The sequence below is a fragment of the Mauremys reevesii genome, linkage group 1 (genome assembly GCF_016161935.1).
Source record: "Mauremys reevesii isolate NIE-2019 linkage group 1, ASM1616193v1, whole genome shotgun sequence".
Classification (NCBI taxonomy): Eukaryota; Metazoa; Chordata; order Testudines; family Geoemydidae; genus Mauremys; species Mauremys reevesii.
In genome coordinates, this window is record NC_052623.1 from 151,418,264 (window position 1) to 151,442,313 (window position 24,050).

Genomic DNA, 24,050 nt, shown 5'->3' on the forward strand with positions numbered 1-24,050 from the left:
ATACTTGCTGAGAAAATGCTTCAAGCACCAATGCTGCAATACTTGACATTACAGATTAAAACATCGTTTGTGTTACTTCCAAATAAATTCAATTAACCATCTTTAACAGTGCACAGTCAGTTGGGGAGATTTAAAAAAAAATCAAATTTCTGTCTAGGACCCCAGTCACAGCTGTATTTCAAATTTGAGCTTCAGTGTGAGCATTCTTTGGATCATCCCACTCATCCCCAGAATCAGCTGAGGATTTAGGGAGAGAATCCTTCCCTCATGCAATAGCACAGTCTGGGGTAACAGCGGTGCATGGAAGGCTTGAGGTGTGGACATGGCTTGGTCTTGGAAGAAGATGCAGTAAGAAGTGAGCAGCGATCCCAGTGAGAAAGGTAAAAGAAATGCAAATGTTAAGCAATCTCAGAGGACCACAGTTTAACAGGGAATTTTAAAAATAATTAAACCATATTTAACCACCAGGCTGCTCTTATTGTTAGCCTATGTAATCACAACAACTAATTACTGTTACCCTCATCTGTGCTCTCTTTCCCTCCTACTGTTTGTTACTCTCATTAGTTATGAGTTAATTAAATTGAAGATCCTCAGTGCAGGTAAGGTGTCTCTCCTTAGGGGCTTGTGAAACACCCAACAGATGGGGTCCTGATTATGACTGGTACTTTTAGACATTACTGTGCCATTGCTAAAAATAATAAGGTAATGTTTATTTATATTGTATCATTAATGTGCCGAGTCCTTTACAGATATTCAAGACAACAGTTCCCTGCCCCAAAATGTTTACAGATGGAGACATTGATCCTGCAAAGACTTGGACATGTGCTTAATGGTATGCGCATAAGTCCCAGTGGAGTCTTGAAACTACTCACATGTTTAAAGTTAAACACCTGCATAATTCTTTTCAGGACTGGGACCTATGGGCCCAGTTGTACCCCATTGGAGTAGTGTAGCTCTGCACCACCCCAGTGGGAGGTTCAAGAGGAATTCCTCCTGGAGCTTCTCAGCACAAAAGGAGGAATGTATCTGCTACAACATCCTTTCAGGAGGTTTTGAATGCTTCCCCCAAAGCTCTGGGCCCTCTCCATGTGCCAATGGATATGGCAGGTGGGAATATGCCCTTCCTTCCTACCTGCTTCTCCTTTAAGCCATGTTAGGCTGAGAATTATCTTTTTGCTCAGTAGTGTAGAAGTACTGTCCGGGTAAGTACAAGTATCAGACAAGAACGGTAGTGGAGGTTTTAATGTGTGTCTTGTTAGTTAGAATTTGTATTCAAGATATGATCAAAGTAATGGAGAGAAGGGCAATTATTTAAGTCTGTTTATATCTGGTCAAAAATTGCATGTTTTGTATGTGCAGACTTCAGTAACGGGATTTTATTCTCTTATATTTGTATGAAGTATTGTGCTAGGCCAAAAACTCACTCTGCATTTCACTGGGAAATTGACCCATTAGGAAATTTTACATAATTTGTCTTACTACACCTGTCTCAATGGATAGTGTAATGTAAAAGTGCCATGAACTATTGTAATATAAAAGCAGCAAAGAATCCTGTGGCACCTTATAGACTAACAGGCGTTTTGCAGCATGAGCTTTCGTGGGTGAATACCCACTTTGTCGGATGCAAGTAGTACTAATAAATCATAATACACTAATAAATCATAAATAAATCATAAATCAAGTAGTACTTGCATCCGACGAAGTGGGTATTCACCCACGAAAGCTCATGCTGCAAAACGTCTGTTAGTCTATAAGGTGACACAGGATTCTTTGCTGCTTTTACAGATCCAGACTAACACGGCTACCCCTCTGATACTATTGTAATATAGATATTTCTGCATATTAATTATATCCCAATAGTATATGCTGACTTTTAATATGGGGTTACATTTCATTCATGGCAAATCACTGTTGTCCCATTTTGATTTCTTTAGGAATTTACATGATTTTTTAAAAAAACTGTTCAGCTGCAGGGGTACATGCTTCCAAACTTCCATAAAACCCTCTGCTTAACAAAGAGGGTTTTTTTAAGGCCAAAGTGACCATTACGATCATCTCCTGCATAACCCACACCATAAATTCCTGCATCAAGCCCATGTCTTGTAGTTGATCTAGACTATACACTAATAAATCATAAATAAATCATAAATGCACAACACCTGAATTCAGGTCCTACATTATAGTCTCCCTCTGTTTAATGTAATAGTTAAACAATCAAACTATTTTCACCCTGATTTATTGAGTAATGATCTAGTGGTTAACTACTGCTAACAACTGATTCTTCGGAAATTATTGCTTAATTAAATTAATGCTCAGACTGCAAAGAATCCAAAATCCAATAAAGCAATGGGAGGGGGGAAAACCAACCAAACCTTGTAGCAGACAACTGTGAAGATTTAAATATCTTTCAACAGACTCCAAATTGAAACAAATTACTTTAAGCCACCTATCACTTCAAATTTCAGATTTTCCAACTAGATATAAAAAGCAACTCTTTTAAATGACCAAACAGATTGTGTGCAGCGATGGCTTCAAATAAGAGTTTCAGACATAAATTAAACCAGTCAGTCTGCCTTTTACCTTCAGTTCCTCAACTGCTTTCTGTAATTCATCGGGTGTTTTATACTCAAAATCCCTCTCCAGGTATTCTTCTTCAGCTTGTGTTATCCATTCATGCATCTCTGACAAATCCTTTCGAAGACTAACAGTCTTATCCAAACCACCTTTTAGTGCTGCCTTCTTAGCATAGGCCTTTAAGAAAGAAGCATGAAATGGTATTTGATACAAGATTCTACTGCACAAAAATAAAGGTCATCATCATTGTAAAAAGCAAAAACTACAGATGCTAACAATGAATCAAATAAATATTGATTTTTTTTTTAAAAGTTGAGGCCTAACAAGTACCTATTTTGAGTCAGAAGGCGCACAAAGTTGCATCTTGTTTAGAAGCAGCCCCATAACAGATAACATTTCAAGTGGCCAAATAAGATTTATAAAAGAATACATGATTGCCCTCTGGCAATTCTCCCTTATCTGCAAAGGTGTAGGTCACACTGCATGCATATGTACTAATCTTAGCAGATTTTCCTCACATTTTTTAAAAATGCCTGCAGTTTGAAATATGCACTTCTTACATGTATTTAATAGCTAGTATTGAAGTTTCTATGTTAAGAATGCCCACTGGCAATGTATACTTTGATCATCATCAGCATATTAGATAGAAATACTACATCAAGAATATCATGCAAGCCATAAAAAAAAAATAATAATAAAAAAAAACCAAATCACCCACAAGTTTTATCAAGAACTTAGAAGCTTTTCCCCCTGCAGAATTTTAACTAGAATTTCTGTAAGCAAGCAGTACATGAGATATTAAAGAAAGCAGATCTTTAAAACAAGTTCTACATACATCAATACTGCACAATGAAAATAAACAACTAAAAGCTCCAAGGCAGGTTAGTGAAAGGGACCTCTTTGAGAAAGAACTGTGGAACTGGGCCAAGTAAGTGCTTTCCAGATATCAGAGAAGCATACTACATCAGCAGTAATTTTTACAAACTTGTTAACCCAGCAGATACAATTAAACCATTCTGCAACAGCAAAGTCACTTACACAATCCATGCCTCAGTTTTTCCCTCTATAAAATGGGGATAAACATATTTTCCCACTTTTGTAAAGCATTTTAAGATTTTCTGCTGAAAAATCTCTAAACAGAGAGGGCAAAGTATTATTTTGTTAATCTGCCTCAGATATTTATCCATGCAATGGAAACCTTTAAACTGTTGGCTTTATATAACACTATCTCTAAACCTCTGAATGGAGTTATATTTTGCAAGGGTAAGCATTGGGTTCTTTGCTGGATTCCTTCTATAGAGGATAATGGTAGTACGGTTGATCAACAGAGTGTTTAGTGAAATATACCTCAAGTTTAAATTTGTTGTGTAACATACTGTACTTTCTTGTTTAAATATGGCTAAGAATGAGTAGAACACAGACATTCAGTTCCTCAAGTTGAAGGTTTGCTTTTTATGGCAAAGATGTCAAATTCACCAGACGATTTTGTTGTTGTTGTTGTTCTCAGCATAAAAGGCAAGAAGTGTCCAGTGACAGAGGTGATGGAAAAGCATTGTATGGTTCACTCTCAGCAGCATGGGTAAGTGAAGTATGACAAGTGGCAATACTGGGCCAGAATCTAATTTTAAAACCTGAGGTACTTTGGTTTGTGTTCATTTTAACTACCGTTAAAAGTGTATGTAATGGAAATTTGTAGAATTTTAGGTCACCATTCAGAATGCATAACACTGAAAAACAATCCTGGGCTGGTTGCTCACTATAGTCACATTATTTTTCAAATTCTTTTTTTATATAAAAGCAGCTTGAGAGTGAGAGAGAGGTATACATAGACAAGCTTTTGCGTTTCTTGGCGGGTCAAAAATATCACCTGACGTTCTCAGGGCATGCGATCTGTAAAGCTGAACAGTTCTGCCACTGTAAATAAGAAGAAAGCAGTGATCTGCCAAGAAATGCTGAAGTGGATTCATTAAAATTCTTTAAGAATGGATCATCTTTAATATTTTTCTTTAGTTTTCTTTATATAAGACAATCCAGAGCAAAGAAAGAATATTTCTTTCAGTTTGCGGGAAAGGATCCTGATTGGTCAATCCACATAGAATGATTTATAATGAACTAAATATAGAGATCGCTTTTTTAAAATTGCCAATTTTAATATTAACAAAAAAGTACAAAACAATCATTGTATTTGTGTGTTTTAAGAAAGGTTTAGAAAACTTCAGACCCTCTTGAGGTCAACAGTTTTAATATGTAAACATGGGGACTTATTTTAAAGTGTACACAAACAAAAATAGCTTAAAATAACCCCAAATTAACAGGACTAAAGCTAAAACAAGTGAAACATTAGTAGAATACCTAATATACAATACTATACACTGTAAAGGATGAGCTATACTTTGTAATGCCATTAGCAGTCACATTATACAAAGTGGTAACTTTACACTGATGACTGCTAGCTGTTTGATGTGTTTTCTTTATTGGTAAAGATCACTGGTTCACCATGAACATAGTCAAAATAAAACACTTATCCTTTCAGTTCAGTACTGCATACCACCTGTCCTTTACATTTGTGGGCACTTGTGACACTAATTTAAATGGATGGGTAGATATCAGTTATAATTCTAAGTTACTGAACTTTGAAAACTAGAAGGACTTGATCTTGAGAATTACTAGTCAGTATAATAAAATATCAGAAGCAAAAGAATGGTTTTAATAAAAACTTAGTGCAGAAGTTTATATGTCGACAGATGGAAACCTCTTTGCAAAATAAGTCTATTTTGTAAAGAGCTAATTTTACATCAGCAATAAGATGTACAGCTAGACTAAATTGCATAGTTTAAGATATCTACTTTGCATATATTTCTACATGCTAGGTAAACTTTGTATAATGGAAGGTTAATTAGCTTGAACCAAAAATATCTAGATTCTTTCTCACATTGACTGGCTATGCACAGAGGGGGAGGAATTATGCCAATGAGAAATCTGAAAGTTAATTAAAAGAGAACCAGTCACAGCAAGAGACTCAGTACCTGTTGGCAAATGTGTTCCCATTGAGCATTGAGTTCTTTTAGTTCTGTCTGTATTCTGGAAGCAAATTCTGGCTCTGCTTCATTCTTCATTTTCTTCCCAACCTCATTAATACTGTTCAAACTGGGCTGGATTGTCTGGATATCATTTACTAAGGCCTAAAGGAATAGTAGAAGGTTTGTGAAAATAACACATGCAGATGCTGTTACAGATATGCCATTTCTATAAATCTGTCCAATAAAGTAAGAGCATAAAATATTCTGCTACTATGTGTGTGTTTGGTCCAGATCTCTGTTGAAATGACCACAATTAACAGACAATATTATGCAAAATACAGTGTAGAAGGATGAACAGTCTTAAAATGAGTTTAAATGATTAGCTTTTCTATGCAAGAAAAAAAAAGTAGTAATAACATTTATACAGAATTATAATATGGCATAATATTGAAGAGACATGGGGCTCATGTCTTCAGTATGATTCGGTCCCTTTGCACCACTCTGGTGGTGCAAATGGTGTGTAAAGCCATCTTCCTTGACTATCACAGGAATTATCCCCCTGTGGGTAGCTGTATGCTACCCATCTTACATCCTTGTGGGGAGGCTTGTGTGATGCTTTGCTCTGGAAATTCCCAGCTGCTGGATCTGCCCCTGGGGGTATATTCATTTGGAGGCAAATTAGATCAGCCCAAGGCTGTTGAAATTTGCACGAGACTAGCTCAGCCTCTAACCAGCTCTAATTCAGATTTCACTGAAGTCAATGGAAGTTTTGTATTGTCACCTGTTAGGATCTCTAGTGGCATAAAGTTACTTTTTCCATCTCTATCTGTTTCTGCATGAAGCAGAGCAGAGCCTCAATAGAGAAGTGGGACTAAGGTTCCTGTTCCCCAAAACTGTACAATCTAAACTGAACAAAGCATAAAGTACAACAAAAGTACAGTGAAAGAGGGGATTATGTTTAAAACAAACAAAAACTGAGTCACGTACAGGAATCAAATCATATACATTCTGATCATTTTTAATTACAGGCTCTGGTAGGATAAGTGAGGAATAGACTGCATAGGAAAGAAAGTCAGTAGTGGCAACAAGGCAAAGGAAATAGGTTTTGAGGAGGCATTTGAAGAAAGAAAACAAGGATGTTTCATCCTTTTAAGAAGGGCAGTGAGACAAGTGAAGGGAGCAGTGTGAAAACAGGCATGAAGGCAAAAGTAGAAGGAAGGAAAGGGAGGGAAAAGGTTAGAACAGCAAAGGAAGTGAGTTGAGCATGACAGAAGACTCAGGCAGCAACTTAAATGCCAGAATGAGCAGATTGAACTTTATGCAGAAAGAGACAAAAAGCCAGAAAAGAGACATGAAAGGGGGGTGACAGAGTCATAACAGAAGAGGAAAAGGTAATTTCAGCTGCTGAATATTGGATAGCTTAAAGGAGGGAGACTTGAGAAGAGATCATGGTATGAACAAAGGCTTTGAAAGTGGGAGTGAAGAACAGAAATGGAAGTGGAAGGAACAGATTGCAGAAGTGTTATAAAGTGAGAAGGGACAAGATTTGGTCTGAGTTTGAACATTTAATCAAAGATCACTTAGAATACCATGAAGGACAGCAAAGCTTCTCACATGATGGAGATGGTGAGGAGAAGAAAAGTTTGGACAACGATGAGAATTTCAGCTTTTTAATGAAGTGTTTGACTTCCAAAGGAGTTATTTTTATACACTTGCTACAAATTTGGGCCCATAGACTCCACTGGAATTACACTGAATTTATACCAGTCTAAGAGACACAAATCTGGCTCTCAACTTTGTGCCTCCTGCTTCCCTGAAATGAGAAACTACCAGAAAATGGCAACAAGAAAAAAAAGTAGATGATATCTTGGGGGCAAAGTATGCTCTCACCATATTATGATTATTATTTATTTTATTTGCAGTAGAACTTATTCAAGTGCCAGGTACTTTTCAAATACTTAAGGGAGGCCCCTGCTCCAAGGAGCTCACAATATTTCAAATTTTCTTAAAAGCAGTAAAGAATCCTGTGGCACCTTATAGACTAACAGACGTTTTGGAGCATGAGCTTTCATGGGTGAATACCCACTTCGTCGGATGCAAGTAGTGGAAATTTCCAGGGGCAGGTATATATATGCAAGCAAGAAGCAAGCAAATTTTCTTGCTTTGTCAGTCTGGACATACCACAAGGATACAGTATTACAGCATCCGTGTTACTCCCTTTGTATGTTCAACTTCCTGGTTTTTTTTTCAGTATTTCCTTCAAAACCAAGAGATTCAGTTTTAAATTTATTTCTAGGTAGGCGAAAGTTTGGGTTGATTCTTCTTCTAAACACTCACCCAGCCACATACACACAAAGAATCCAGTACACAAGGACTACTTACTGTACATTGTTCAAGCTGTTTTTCCAGCGCTTCTGAGTCACCGAGGGCAGGCCACTCTTCCTTCAGAAAAGCATCCACTTCAGCCATCCATTTCTTCAGGGTTTTAGTGTCACTCTGTTTGTTAAAAACAACATTCTATTGTATGCTACAAACACTGACTGGTGATAATAGAATTCATCATGGCACTATCACTAAACTTCATCACAAAATAATTCTAAAATTAGGAAGAGGTTACAGCACTTTGAGCAATGCAAACAAACAAATAATTTTTTTTGCGGGGGGGGCAGGGGGGTTGCCTTTCACCATTTGGCCTGCATTTTGATTATTTTAGACCCAGCATTTCTTGTTTCCAGGAATAAACAGGTTGGATTTTGTTTCTCTGATTTGTTAATGGTAAGAATACAAAAACCCTTTCCCTCCTCTTTTCAAAACAGCAAGAAGAAGAATGAGAATACCACCTTTCACTTATATATCACTACTTCTAAGGGTCTCCCACTATTTAAAATTGTCCTTTAATTGCAGTTCACCATCACTTGAAGTTTCCTTTTACACAATTATTAAAAAAGCATACGAAACTACCATCTTATTTCACTAAGAGGCCACCATGTAGAAAAACTGCCCCTTGCAAAATAAGGAAGTAGTACTATGTTTACTCCAAGGTTAACTGTAGAGGAGATCGATACAGAGCAGGTCTACACTGCAGCTGGAAGCACGCTTCGCAGAATGAGTAGATAAACATGCACTAGCTCTGCTCAAGCTAGTACACTAAAAATAGTAGTGTAACCAGGGGTAGCATAGGTGGCAGTTTGGGCTAGCCACCCGAGTACAAACTTGCTCAGACCCCCTGGGTATATACTTAGGTGGCTAGCCCAACCCACCATCTATGCTACCCCTGGTTACATTACTATTTGTAGCGTGCTAGCTCAAGCAGAGTTAGCATGTGTCTGACTACTTGCAAAGGGAGGCACACTCCTAGCTTCAGTGTAGACAAACTCTAAGTTGGTTTCTGAATGTCACATAATTAATCAGTGCCAGAGCTAGGAACAGAGTCCAGGAATCCTGATTCCCTATCCCCTGATCCAACCACATTTGAAATCTAATTCTAAGACCTAATGGTTAGCCTTTAGGAGTCAGGGAGAAGCTTATCTTATCCCTTTATTAAAGGCTAATGTGTCAGCTAAGGAGGAGCATCATCATCACCAAGTTATACAAATGATGAGCTGCTAAATTAACACTCAAATAGTATCACTTTTTTTCTTCAAAGTATTTCTTTCCCAACATCTGTAAAATGCACATTCAACATTATACACAATATAATAATTCAATTATTATATTTTTAAAGCAGACAGTTCTCATTTAAATAATATTGTGCCCCAAATTTGTTCAAATCACGCTCAAATATACATATCAGATAACCCATAAAGAAAATACACCAGATTGTCATTTTTATAGCACCAGGCTACTTTGCAAAATCAATTGAATCAATAAAAAATAATGATACAAAAGTCATGAATACCAAAATTACCAAAAGAGTGAATGAAGTGATTTCTTCTGGACTTTTGTTGTTAAGGAGTAAAAGTAATCCAGAATCATATTTTATTATGAGATTTCAGTATTTTAACATGCAGGTATTAAAACATTTTTCATTAAAGAGAAAAGGACCAATTTGAAGATTTCCTTTTGTTAACCCAGGATACAGAGATTACTCTTAAAAAACAGTGAAGATCAAATAAATGGACCACATTCTGAAATGAATATATGCTTTATCTGCTATCAGTAGTGATTTGAACATATACCTCTACCATACACTCCATTAGGAAGCAATAGCTAAGACACTACCAAAGCTAACTAAATACTCAAAGTATACTAGAGGGATATACAAGCAATGAATTTTGTATGAATTGTACACTTGTTGTGCAGTGATCCACGCTCAGAAATAGTGCAAATTATATTTTCCAAAACTAAGTGTTTTACTGAGAGATGTAATGCTATTTAAGACACAGAAGTTTGTCTTTTTCAAAATGGCAATGGTATCTTCCTAAACTTCTACCCAGAAACCCAGCAGTTATGAATAAAAAAACAATTTAAATTTCTTAAGGAAAGGATAGTATCTTAAACAGCATACTTCCCAATATTTCATTATATTAGCAATTAACACAAACCCAAGTCTTGCTATGACTGCCAAATCCATTATTTTCGGAATCAAAGTGCTACCAATTAAACCAAATTTAGGATTCTTGGGGTCTTCTTAAATTGCTATGTTGTTGATTACCTAATGATGATTTATTTATTTATTTATTTTGTGGTCAAAACTCCCCTATGATCAAAGAGAATCAGATGAATGAATGTTTTATTATTCTTCTACTGTGTTTTTCTTTGCAGAAACAGGGATACATGACCAACCATGACCCTGCTAACAGAACATTTATTCTTGACCAGATGACTGTATTGGATTAAATAGGAAACAGTGGTCTCAATTCACTCAAAAAATCCTATTTTGCTATAATCCATAACACAAAAGCAACAATCAAATTCTACTTGAAACAAACCAAGGACAGGGACTGAAATATTCATATATTGTAAATGGAGCACTGTATGTAACAACTCGCATTGTGTTGGTCAACCTTGAAAAAGGCTTCAGTGTTACTTTCATTCCCTTGTCCTTTATGAGTACTTAAGTGATCGTTTACATGGAAGGAGAATAGAATAAAAATTTAAAGATACTTTCTGCAGAATATTTTCAGAATTTTGGTGCCTGATTAATCAGAATAATTTGAAAAAAAATGTGTTTTAGGATTATATACAAATGGAACAGAAATATATTAAAAATTGAGACATGAATGACATATTACAATATTTTTGTCCAGATTTCCCCCAATCTTGTTGTTCATTTGGTGAGCACCAACAGTGTGTCAGGTGACTTGCCAACTAGTGTCTACATAAGATCTCTGCCATGAAGAAAACAATCTAGGGCTCTACTCCTGCAAATTTGTATATAAATAATTTTACCTAGGTGCGTAGTACAATAGGGTCCTGATCCTTGATTAGTGACCATTGGTAGTTTCTACCACAATAGAAGTAACGGTGATAATGACGATGAAAGTAATCCATTGAAATCAAAATGGTTAGAGTTGCATGGAAAAGTGTTAGAAGGATTATAGTGTTGGGGGCCTGACTTTATTCTCGCTGAAATCAACAGGAGCTTTGTCATTGTTTTCAACATAAGCGAAAACAGGCAAAAGGTAAGAATTCTGGGTGAAATCCTGGACTCGTTGAAGTCAATACCAAAGCTTCCATTGACTTTAGTGGGGTGAGGATTTCACTCTTATACTAATTTATCAAATGGATCATCATTGCATCAGTCAATCAACACCTTAGTACCTGCCAAAGGTTTAGAATTTTTAAAGTGCCTTTATTCTGATTCAAATACCCATTGCAATGTAAGAATCTCACACATGGATTGACTTGAGACTCCTCCCTTCTATCTTATTTTACTTCAAGAATTAACTTTTGCAGAAATATATAAAAATGCATGCATATATAAACATTGTTATGTTACTTGAGAAGATGGATGGGTGTGTATATGTGAGAGAAAGAGGGATAACCCTAGTAACCTGAAATTGCTGGAGCTTAGTCATCAGGTCCTCAAGTTTTTGGCAACGGTCTACCAGCTGAGCTGATAACTTCTTCCAGCGGCTAAGGATCCCCTCAATTTCAGATCGATATTTCTGGCTGACCTCTGCAGGGGCTTTTCTGGACATCTCTTCCACAGTTGTGCTAAGATAGTTTAGGCCATTTCGTTGCTCCTGTAGAGAACTTTGCAAAGCCTGTGGCATGAAAAATTAACATTATATTAATTCACTTGGAACATACTGAGTTATTTTGAACACTTTCCCCCCCAGAAGCAGTAAAATATTATTGAGCAAATGGCTGAACAATTCTTGTAATAATTTAAAAGAAAAGGATTACACACTTCACCATGACCTAAGTAAAAGTTTAATCTTATTCAGAAAACAGCTGATTAGAAATACATTCAGTTGTTAATTTTAATGGTATAAATACATGGATAATTAAATTCATTGAGACATTCTATACTCCATTAAATAATTTATTATGGCCCCAATGATTACTATACACTTACCTTTAAGGATTGACCAGTATATTGATCAATATATTGATCAGCATGGAGACCAGATATTTTCTGCTTTGCATTTCTATATTTTCATTGGCAGTTGCATCCAGTAAAATGCTCTTTAGCCATCAGATAATAAAACAATACTAAAAGTCCACATGCAGAGAAGCTTTATGCCCACTGGCAAAGCACATCCCACATCTGTCTCTGCTTGGAAATTTGACAGGAGTTGCAGATTGGGATGGAGAGAAGTAAATGTTCTGTATTGTTGATAACACTAGATTCTAATGCATACATGAAAACATTCATTACAATGAGCTGAATGCCTGCTTAAGAGCTGTAAATATCTCTGAGAGCATTTTGTTTCTCATGGGGAGATACAAAAGCTATTCCCCTAAGTTGTTTAGTACCTTAAGTATTTGTTTCAACTGGCAAATACCAAACTTGGTGCTTTTTTCAATAACATTCAGAAGACTTTTCAATATCAGTAAGTAGCGCCCCCGACCCACAGCCTTTGGGCTAAATCCTCAGCTGCTGTAAATAGTCATAGCTCCTTGACGTCAATGGAGTTATGATGATTTAGGCCAGCAGAAGTTCCACCCTCTTGTGTTTTTCAATCAGAAGGCTTTTTCACAGTCCATACACTTACCTTTAGTTCCCTGAGTCTCTGCTCCATGATCTCATATTCAGTGACAATAACCTGAGGTATGGAGAGTTTGGTCTCTGACTGCTGGATCCACAAAAGGATAGTGTTCATTGTCTCCTTATAGCGTGCAGGAGGCAAACTGTCAAAATCTAAACCAAATGCAGGGAGAAAAAGGAGAAGAAATTTAAAATGTTTCATTCTCTCTTAACTGAATTATATGTGATTGTCAGGATACTCAGATGTCCTAGGTAAAATCTTGGCCCTCTTGAAGTTGGAGTTTTGCAACTGACTTCAATAGGAACAGATTTTCACCGCTAGATCTTTTCAAAAATGTACCCAAAGAAGAACTGGAGGACAAAACATTTTGAATAATTTATGCATTCATACTTACATGTATTATTTACTTCCCCCCACCTTTCTTCTTTTTTTTTTTTACTTAATATGTTTTGGCTCTTTAGTTTCAGAGTGGGATGGTACTGGTAGTTACAGCACAATATACCTAAACACGGCTATTTTTGATATCAGACAGACAGACCACTGTATCTTCTCTTGTTTTCTATTGTTTGGACCTATTGTTTGCTTTTAGAACTGCTGTAGGAAGTGGCATCACCATTTTATGGCTCATGTTAGTGTGTCTAGCATATCTGTTAAGGTAAAATGTTCTGCTTAGGACAGCTGTTAAAAGCTTATAACATTAGCGTAAAAGAGAAATTCAGGCTGAATTTTATTGGACTGTGCCCATTAAACTGACATTACAGATGTCTTAAATAGACAGCATCTGGCATAGACATGAGCATCTCATAAGTAGAGTTGCTCCCTTCTGCCTTCCACCATAGCTTGCACTGCAGTCATTGAGAAATCACACACGGATTTAATGGCCACTTGAAAATAAAATATTTTTCAATTTCTGCCACACCATATTAAACTGAAAATGCCACAAAACTATTGTACCTCTATTATATCTGCATTGTGCATGTCTTCAAAAAGATATTTTAGAAAGAATGTTTCATAGTGTTAAAAAAACCAGAACTGACAGTTTGTACTTGCATAAGGTTTTCAATGTCATCTTGATTACACTCTAATAAAGCAGTGAATGCAATTTGACCAAGATTTTGAGACGCGATCAGTGATTCTGAGTGCCTCAACTTTGCGGTGGTTGGCTTGTGATTGCTTAAAGGGGCTTGATTTTCAAAAGCACTGAGCACCCACCCTCTGAAAATCAGATGCCTGTAAGCTCTCTCTAGTTGGGCACCCACAAATTGCCCAACTTTTCACTTTTTGCTTTTAAAAATCTTGGCCATCATGACTGGTAACAGTGGATTTGTGTGAAAAAGTGCTTGCAGTTGTGAGGGACAAGTGTTGCTTTCTTGTAGTATACTTTCTCCATCCAAAATTCCAGTTTCCCCTAACATCTGACCTGGAAAACACTGGAAAGGGAATTCCTCCTGCTTTTCTCCATTCAGGACAGTGTGTCCATTAAATCAGTCTTTTCAAATCGGATTTCCTGCCAGGCCCATCGCCCTCTCCTGGAGTCTTTCCCTGCAGCAGAGGGAGGGCTCCAGGAGTGGAACACTATAGTGCTAAAAATAGCAGTGTACATGGAAAGGCAGGGCTTGGACGAGGGCTAAGATCATCCCAAAGTCAGCTGTTGTCATGTTATATACCGAAAAGGTGGTATGTAATATATCACTGGAAAACTAATTACTCACTGATCATTAATATTGTTGTCACTCTATGTACGGTAAACCCACAAAGGACTTTATAGATATGTGCTGAAAATGTGTTCTGAAAATGCATTTGGCAAACAGTGCCTAAACCATGCCTGTTTCAGACAAAGGGATGTGATTCCATTTGCTTGAATGTGTCTCTGATGTAAGTTGGGCAAGGTGAGACCAAAGACAAAGAAAAGCATATTTATATGCAAGGTAAACAAAGCCATCAGGAAGGCAAGTGGGGAAAGATGACCACCTAATCTTGATGGGAATAGAGATTACACCCACAGGAAACCTTTCTGCCTCTTGAAGCATAGTCAATGAATTTTCAGAAGCTCTAAACAGAAAGAAAAACCCATTTTGGCATCCTTCACTTGAGGAGACAAAGAAACCAAACACCTTGAGCACTCTGAAGGGTCCTGGCCAGAAAGTCTGGTTAGCCATGTTGGAAAATAAACTTGGTGAGAAATGCTTTTTGCACAAGAATACCTTTAGTGAAATGTGTACAGTTTGTTGCAGGTGTATATTATATATATATATATACACACACACTTCTGGAACAGATCTCAGAACTGGATGGAAACATATTAGCATTGTTGCTAGAACAGGCTCTACAAAAGTCTTTTATTTTGAAAACGCTGCCAGAAATAATTTAAAAGTCGTACAAACATAGCTAGCAGTTTTCTGCATTTTAAATTAATTATGTTTCACACTATTCAGAGAGCTAAATAAAAATTCATACAGGATCAAAAATATACCAATTTCAACTAGCCAGTGGCAGACTGATTTAAATATTAAATATTGCTTTTAAAAAGCCACTTTTATTTTCACTGGAACACTGTAAATTCCATTTCATTTTTTCCACACCACTTTCAGCTATACAATGTACTTTTGCAGTAGTTTTCACTTTTATCCATAATAAATATTTTTTTTCAGTACTACACTATATCTCAGTACTTCAGGAATAATAGATTTTCCTTTTTTAAAGGTTCTTGTTTTTCACATGTGAACCCTGCTCTGTTGGACATTTTTTGATTTCTGCCTAAAGGGAATAATAACCACTATTATTATTTGGTACAGTTACCAAAGGTGACTGATCGTTTTCAGGCTCTCTGCACAGGTACTACTGTGGAGAATTATTTGGAAGAGCCATCTGAGGGAAGGGATCACAAAGAGACCCCATCAACCAGAAGGTATGAGATGCATTGTCCTATGGATGGGGGTTCCACGACCACCATTCCCAGGAGGAGGAAATGGGTGGTGGTCGGGGACTCCCTCCCAAGGGGGACAGAGTCATGCATCTGCTGACCAGACTGAGAAAATCGAGAAGTGTGCTCTTGCGTGGAACTAGAATTCAGAATGTGATGGAGTGTCTGCTGAGACTGATCAAGCCCTTGGACCGCTGCCCCCTTCCTACTTCTCCACGCGAGCACCAATGATACTGCCAAGAATGACCTTGAGCGGGTCACTGCAGACTATGTGGCTCTGGGAAGAAGGATAAAGGCGTTTGAGGCGCAAGTTGTATTTTCATCCATCCTCCCTGTTGAAGGAAAAAGCCCAGGTTGGGACTGTCAAAATGCGGAGGTAAATGCGTGGTTATGCAGGTGGAGTCAGAGAGAGGGCTTTGGATTCTTCAACCATGGATGTTGTTCTGCGAAAAAGGATTGCTAGGAAGAGATGGGATCCACCTAACAAAGAGAGGGAAGAGTATCTTCGCAGGCAGGCCTGCTAACCTAGTGAGGAGAGCTTTAAACTAGGTTCACCGGGATAAGCCCTGAGATAAGTGGGGAAGTGGGATACCAGGAGGAAACACAAGGAAGGTGCAATAGGGGGGGCCTCCTGATTCATACTGAGAAAGTAGGGCAATTAGCTAGTTATCTTAGGTGCATGTACATGAATGCAAGAAGCCTGGGAAACAAGCAGAAAGAATTGGAAGTCCTCGCACAGTCAAAGAACCATGGTGCGATTGGAATAACAGAGACTTGATGGGGTAGCTCACGTGACTGGAGCACTGTCATGGATGGTTATAAACTGTTCAGGAAGGACAGGCAGGGGAGGAAAGGTGGAGGAGTTGCACTGTATGTAAGCGGGTGCTCTTACATACAGTTTGATTGCTCAGAGCTCCAGTATCAAACTGGAGAAAAGCTGGTTGAGAGAAACAAGAGTGATGTCATGGGCGTGTGCTATGGACTACCAGACCTGGAGGATGAGGTAGATGAGTCTTTCTTCAGACAATTAACTGACGTTTCCGGAACACAGGCCCTGGTTCTCATGAGGGGGCTTCAATCACCCTGACATCTGCTGGGAGAGCAATACAGCAGTGCACAGACAATACAGGAAGTTTTTGGAGAGTGTTGGGGACAACTTCCTGGTGCAACCATTGGAGGAACCAACCAGAGGCTGTTCTCCTCTTGACCTGCTGCTTACAAACAGGAAAGAATTGGTAAGGGAAATAGAAGTGGGTGGCAACCTGGGCAGTAGTGACCATAAGATGGTTGAGTTCAGTATTCTCACAAAAGGAAGAAAGAGTAGCAAAATACGGACCCTGGACTTCAGAAAGGGAGACTATGACTCTCTTAGGGAACTGATGGGCAGGATCCCCTGGGAGGCTAATATGACGGGGAAAGGAGTCCAGGAAAGCTGGCTGTATTTTAAAGAAGCCTTATTGAGGGTGCAGGAACAAACCATCCTGATGTGGAGAAAGAATAATAAATATGGCAGGCAATCAGTTTGGCTTAACAGTGAAATCTTTGGTGAGCTTAAACACAAAAAGGAAGCTTACAAGAAATGGAAACTTGGTCAGATGATTAGGGAGGAGTATAAAAATATTGTTCGAGCATGCAAGGGTGTAACCAGGAAGGCCAAACACAACTGGAATTGCAGCTAGCAAGGGTTGTGAAGGGTAACGAAGGGTTTCTACAGCTATGTTAGCAACAAGAAAAAGGTCAGGGAAAGTATGGGACCCTTAATGAATGGGAGAGGGAACCTAGTGACAGATGATGTGGAAAAAGCTTGAGTACTCAATGCTTTTTTTGCCTTGGTCTTCACAGATAAGGTCAGCTCGCACACATCTCAAAGAACAGTTACAAGAAGGTGAGTAACCATTTTTTCTTCAAGTGCTTGTTCACATTGATTCCAATCAGGTGACACCCAAGCCCTACCCCGGAGGTGGAGTCAAAGTTAAGGAATCACGAATTGGAGTACCATCCTGCCGAATGCTGCATCATCTCTGGCATATCAGGTGATAGCATAGTGAGAGGTGAATGTATGCACTGATGACCAAGTTTCTGCCCTGCAAATCTCTTGTATTGGGACCTGGGCCAGGAATGCAGCTGACAAGGCTTGTGCCTTTGTGGAATGTGCCATAAGAGTTGTGGCTGGGACCTTGGCCAGCTCGTAACATGTGTGGATGCAGGCTGTGATCAAGGAAGATATTCTTTGAGATGAGACCAGGAGTTCTTTCATCTGGTCTGCCACCACCACGAACAGCTGGTTCGACTTCCTGAATGGCTTGATGTGCTCGATGTAGAATGCTAGCGCTCTTCGAACATCCAGTGAGTGCAGGCTCTGCTCTTGGGTACTGGTGAGAGGCTTATGGTAGAAGACTGGTAGAAAAATGTCTTGACTAGTGTAGAATTATGACACTACTTTAGGGAGGAAGACTGAGTGATGCCTGAACTGCACCTTGTCCTTGTGGAAGACAGTGTAGGGTGGGTCAGAGGTCAGAGCCTTTAACTCAGACACCTGCCTGGTTGGTGTGATGGTGACCAGGAAAGCCACCTTCCACAACAAATAGAGCAGGGTAAAAGTCGCCAGGGGTTCAAAAGGGGCCCCATTAGCCTGGAGAAGACCAGGTTAAGGTCCCATGCGGGAACAGGCTTTCTAATCTGTGGAAATAGATGTTCCAGGCCCTAGAGGAAACGCCTTACCATGGGGTTAGCGAATATGTCCAGACTCTCCCGGATGGAATGCCCCAGCAGCTAGGTGCACCTTGGTGGATGGCACTGCTAGTCCTTGCTGTTTGAGATGTATAAGGTACTCCATGATGAGTGGTATGGACACCTGGAGTGGAGGTGTGTGTTGCTGGGCCCGCCAGCAACTCTTCCACCAGGTGGATGGTTTCCTGCTGCCAAGTAGAACCTCCCTTACTGGCTCCTAGCATAGGAGCTTCATGGGGTTTAACCATGAAGCTCCCAGGCCGTGAAGTGGAGGGACTAGAGGTCTAGGTGGTGGAGGTGACCGTGGTTCTGAGTGATCAGATTGGGGCAGAGTGGAAGCACAATCGGAGTGTCCAGAAGCGCGGTGTACCTGTGTTGCTTGGCCATGCTGGGGTCAGCAGAATTATCTGCACTTTATCCCTGTGTATCTTGGGCAGCACCTTGTGCATGAGTGGGACCGGTGGGAAGGCAAACATGAGACAGTCTCCCCAGGGTAGCAGGAACGCATCTGTGATTGAACCCGGGCTGTGTTTCTGGAAGGAGAAGAGGAGACTAAGGGGAGATATGATAGAGGTATATAAAATCATGAGTGGCGTGGAGGAAGTGAATAAGGAAAAGTTATTTACTTGTTCCCATAATATAAGAAGTAGGGGCCACCAAATGAAATTAATGGGCAGCAGGTTTTAAACAAATAAAAGGAAGTTGTTCTTCACACAGCGCTCAGTCAACCTGTGGAACTCCTTGCCTGAAGGGGTTGTGAAGGCTAGGACTATAACAGGGTTTAAAAGAGAACTAGATAAATTCATGGAGGTTAAGTCCATTAATGGCTATTAGCCAGGATGGGTAAGGAATGGTGTCATTCCTTACCCTCTGTTTGTCAGAGGGTGGAGATAGATGGCAGGAGAGAAATCACTTCATCGTTATCTGTTAGGTCCACTCCCACTGGGACACCTGGCATTGGTTACTGTCAGTAGACAGGATACTGGGCAGGATGGACCTTTGGTCTGACCCAGTATGGCTATTCTTATGTTCTTATGCAGAACTCCCATAGCTGGAGGGTTTCCTGACATAGTGGGGAGGAATGAGCTCCACCCTGCTTCTTGATGTAAAACATAGCAGTGGTGTTGTCTGTCATCACTGCTACGCACTGGGAAGTTTGGCATGCTAGTCGCACTGCTCTGAGCTCCCTGATATTGAAATGGAGGGAGAGCTCATCCAGCGACCACAGGCCCTGTATTCAGAGATCTCTCAGATGCACCCCCCAACTCAGAGCTGATGTGTCTATTACTAGGGACAAGGAAGTATTGAAGAAACACCTTTGCATACCATCTGAAGGTTGAGCCATCAATGTAGAGACTCAAATATATGTCCTGGCACTGTCACTACCAAGTCCAGCCCATTGCACCCCGGGCAGTATACCAACGCGAGCCACACTTGAAGGGGTCTGAGCCTCATTCTGCCATGCTGGACCACGTAAGTGCAGGCTGCCATGTGGCCAAAGAGACTCAGGCAGCTCCTTGCATTAGTGGTCGGGTACCACCTGAGGCTTTGGATAATTTCAGCCATGGCCTGGAATCGAGTCTCTGTCAGGAACACCCTTGCCTGAACCGAGTCCAGCACCGCTACGATGAATTCTATTCTTTGGATCAGTGATAAGGTTGACTTGTTCATGTTGAGGAGGAATCCCAGTCTCTCAAAAGTGGATCTGAACAATTGGACTTGAGACTCCACCTGCTCCCTGGTACATCCCCTGAGTAGCCAGTAGTCTAGGTACGGGTGTACCTGCACCTGCCTCCTCTGGAGGAAGGCTGCTACGACCGACATGCACTTGGTGAATACTCGGGGGGCTGTTGACAGACCGAATGAGAGGATCGTGAACTGATAGTGTTTGTGGTTGACCACAAACCAGAGAAAACGTCTGCGCGCAGGCCAAATGGCTATGTGAAACTATGTATCTTTCATGTTGAGGGTGACATACCAGTCTCCCGGATCCAGGGAAAGGATAATAGAGTTCAGGGAGACCATGCGGAACTTCAACTTCACCATTAACTTGTTGAGTCCTCGCAGGTCTAGAATTGGTCTGATTCCCTTTGCCTTGGGAATTAGGAAATAGCAGGAGTAGAATCCGTTGTCCCATAGCTCCTGAGGAACCTCCTCCACTGATCCTATGTTGAGAAGCTCCTGCACCTCCTGGATAAGGAATTGTTCATGAGAAGGGTCCCCAAAGAGGGGGTGGGAGGGAGGGTAGGAGCAAAATTGGAGAGAATATTCCACTTCTACAGTGCAAAGAATCCAGCGGTCCAATGTTATTTGGGACCAAGCACAACAGAAGTGGGAAAGATGATTCAGAAAACACGGGTAAGAATCCGGGGGAGAGAGAGGGGTGCCTTCCTCAGGCATCCCTTCAAAAGACCTGTTTAGAGCCTGATGAAGGTTTGGACTGGCCTTGGCCTTGCCCCAAAGCGAGGTTGGAAGGCTTGCGCCTGCCATTCCTGCCCCTTCATCTACAGAAATCCTGCCTTGGCTGAGGAGGATATGGGCTCTGTTGTTGTGGTTGGGGCTTGAAGTGCTTGCGTTGGATTGCCAGTGTCTGCATTCCCAATGACTTCATTGTCACCCTGGAATCTTTCAAGCTATGCAGCTTGGAGTCTGTCTGTTCGGAGAACAGCTTGGCGCCATCAAAGGAAAGGTCCTCCCGGGTTTGCTGCAACTCCGGGGGTAGCCCGGACACATGAAGCCATGATGTCCTTCTCATGGCTGTGCCTGAGGAGAGGGTGTGGGCAGCCAAGCCCGCAGAGTCTAGGAATGCCTGCAGTGAGGTCCATGCCACCACCTTCCCTTCCTCCACAATGGCAGAGAATTCAGTCCTAGAGTCCATAGGGATCAGCTCTTTAAACTTGAACATGGAGGCCCACGATTTGAAATTATATCTGCCGAGGATAGCTTGTTGGTTAGCTATCCTCAGCTGAAGGCCCCCAGTGGCATAGACCATCCTACCGAAAAGGTCCATCCTTTTTGCCTCCGTCCACCCCTGACCCCAGGCCCTCCGGACCTATTCATCGGGTACCTGTCCCATGAGCCCTTCTGGCCCCCTCCTTTCCACAATCCAAGCCAGCTGTGTGCCCTGCAGCCGGTTTGCTTCTGAACCAGGCCAAGGAAACAACTATGCACGCTCATGCTCCACACGTTTCACTTCTCGCCCTGATACCAGATGGTGGGACTATACCACCTGTGGAGGGTGAGGAACCCCGGTGGGCCAGCCTATATTCCACCCTGGTCCCACAGCCCACCAGAGAGATCCATTGGTGGCTCCTTCCTGGAGCCATGAGCACAGGTGTGTACCTGGCATGGTTCACCCCCATCCCCAACTCCTGACCCTTTTGCAGCATGAGGGAGAACCTGGCACACGCTTATCTTGAATGTGCCAGGTTGCAGCCCCTATTCCAACTCCTCCAGAACCACCTGTTGAGGTTCTGCCTGCACTTTTTTATATTCTCATACCCTGTCTGTGGCCACACGAAGTCGCAAGACCTCCTCATCGACCACCTCCTGGTTCTTGCCAAAGTGGCCATCTTCAACATCAGGAGAAGGATGCTAGATGAAGGGGTGCTCTGTGACTATGGGGCCTATTTCTGCTCCTCCCTTGTTTCATGCATCCAGGAAGAGTTCCTCTGGGCAGCATCTGCTAACTCCCTAGACAGCTTTGAGGAGCAGTGGGTGCTGTCCAGGGTTCTCTGGATCCCTAGTTTTGAACCTGTGACCTTTTAATAACCCCTGTTATTCATTAGTTGTCCCCCATATTCAGTTTGTTCCTGGGTCCAGTGGTCCCTCCTGCAAGGCTGGGAGATGGGCTTTTAGATGTGGGCAGGCTTACGCCCACCCACCTCCCAGGATTTCCAATAAGGCCTCTTTAGATCTGGGAGCTGTCCCTGTAACTCTTTCTCATTGACTGCCAACATGACCAGAAAGCATGGCTGCGGGTGTGAGAAAGATATGTGTAGTCCTTGGAAGGGACAAAGTATTTGCATTCCACATCCCTGGCAGTCAGCAGAATCGAGGCCAGGGTCTGCCCCAGAGTCTTGGTGTCGGTCTGAACTGTCTTGATCAATGGCAGAACTACCTATGATGGACCTTCAGGAGTAAGAATGTCCACCATGGGGTCCTTGGCCTCAATCACTTCCTCTGCTTGCAACCCCATCTTGCGGGCAGTCTGCCTCAGAACATCCTGATGTGCCCTTTGATCAATCGGCAGAGGGCCTGGAGCTGAAGCCCCCGCCACAGCCTTGTCAGGAGAAGATGATGAGGTGGCCAGAGGAGGTATTGGGTCCACCTGTCCCTCTGGCTCCCTGACCTCCTCCTGGTCAGTGCCTGCCCCTGTGGTGGCTACAGCCGAAGTGGCTGTAGCCTGACCCTGTGGCTGGTACTGTGCTGGAGTAGCATCGGCAGCGACCTGAGCCTGAGGGGGCAGCTAGGACAGGCTGGCATCGGATTCCCGAGATGTAGGCCCGTTCCTGGCAGAGTGAGGTGGTCGGTGATCTGAGGTTACCGACCATGAACCCCTTGAAAGGGAGCCCTGGGTCTGATGGGAAGCCCAGGGAGTCCAAAAGGGCCATTGCGCCGGCGGCTTTCACTGTGTCTGCCAGGTCAGCTGTGCATCCCTTTGCCATCTCCGAGACTTATGCTGACTAAGCCTGGAATAGTATGAATCACTGTCAGAGTCCGAGGAAGCAGACCCTGATCACGATGACCAAGGTGGTGCCGAAGGGCCCTGCGCAGGAGACCGGCGCTGGGAATCTGGTATCATAGATCGGTGCCAGTGATTGAGGATGCGATGTCAGTCCTCTGTGTCGGTGCCAGTCCTCTCTCAGTGCCGGGGATCAGTGCTAGTCCACCCTTAGTGTTGGAGAGGGGGAACGTCACACCAGTGCCGGAGATGTTCTTACAGAGCACGGTGCCAGGGAGCAGTGCCACAGCAAAAGCGACTGAAAACAGTGCCACAGATGGTGCCAAGCCAGGGACTGTCAGCACTGCATCATACCTTGCTTGCCTCTAGACGGTATCGGACATATCGGTACCAGAGGCTTGTTCCTCAGAGCCGGGGCTGTGAAGCCGTCATTTCAATTAAGTCTCTGGAGGCTTCGAAAGTGTCCGGGGTGGATGGTGGCTCAAACTCGTTCACGTGGCACTGCCCTTGCAGGTCATATATTGAGCACCATGAATGCACCACTCCAGGGAGCTCCACAGCCGACCCGATGGGAGCTGCTAAGGGAAAACTTTCTGACAACCATGATGCAGCACACGCACACCTGATTGGAATCAATGTGAACAAGCACTCGAAGAAGAACAGGCTGTGACTGCCAGACATCACAATCGGGTACAGGTATCTATGGGACTTATAGGGAAGAAGCAAATTGCTGGGCAGGGAGGCCACAATAAGAGATACTAACTGTGCCTGGAACTCTGTTAGCTCCTATGTGTTCAAATAGACTGGACTGGAGAGGTGACCCCAGGCACTAGGCTGAAGAGACCTGGCTCTAGAATGGACTGCCCCAGGGGTCCAAACAAGAACTGCTATTGCTCAGTTGAACTGCAACATTTAAGGCTCTGTGCCTCAAGTATCTGAAAACTTTCCATTTTCTGCCAGCC

General features: G+C 41.7%; 1 protein-coding gene across 16 annotated transcripts in view; it reads right to left on the minus strand.

Moving 5' to 3' along the window:
• Positions 1 to 24,050, minus strand: part of DMD (dystrophin) — a 2,035,724-nt gene that overhangs the window by 1,160,719 nt on the left and 850,955 nt on the right. For all 16 annotated transcript variants that reach the window (XM_039486264.1, XM_039486496.1, XM_039486317.1 and 13 more), the window contains 5 exons: positions 12,758 to 12,903; positions 11,591 to 11,803; positions 7,977 to 8,090; positions 5,601 to 5,756; positions 2,581 to 2,751 (listed from right to left, as the gene is read on the minus strand). In XM_039486264.1, the coding sequence (XP_039342198.1) occupies positions 2,581 to 2,751; positions 5,601 to 5,756; positions 7,977 to 8,090; positions 11,591 to 11,803; positions 12,758 to 12,903 (800 nt within the window). The remainder of the gene's footprint in view (positions 1 to 2,580; positions 2,752 to 5,600; positions 5,757 to 7,976; positions 8,091 to 11,590; positions 11,804 to 12,757; positions 12,904 to 24,050) is intronic.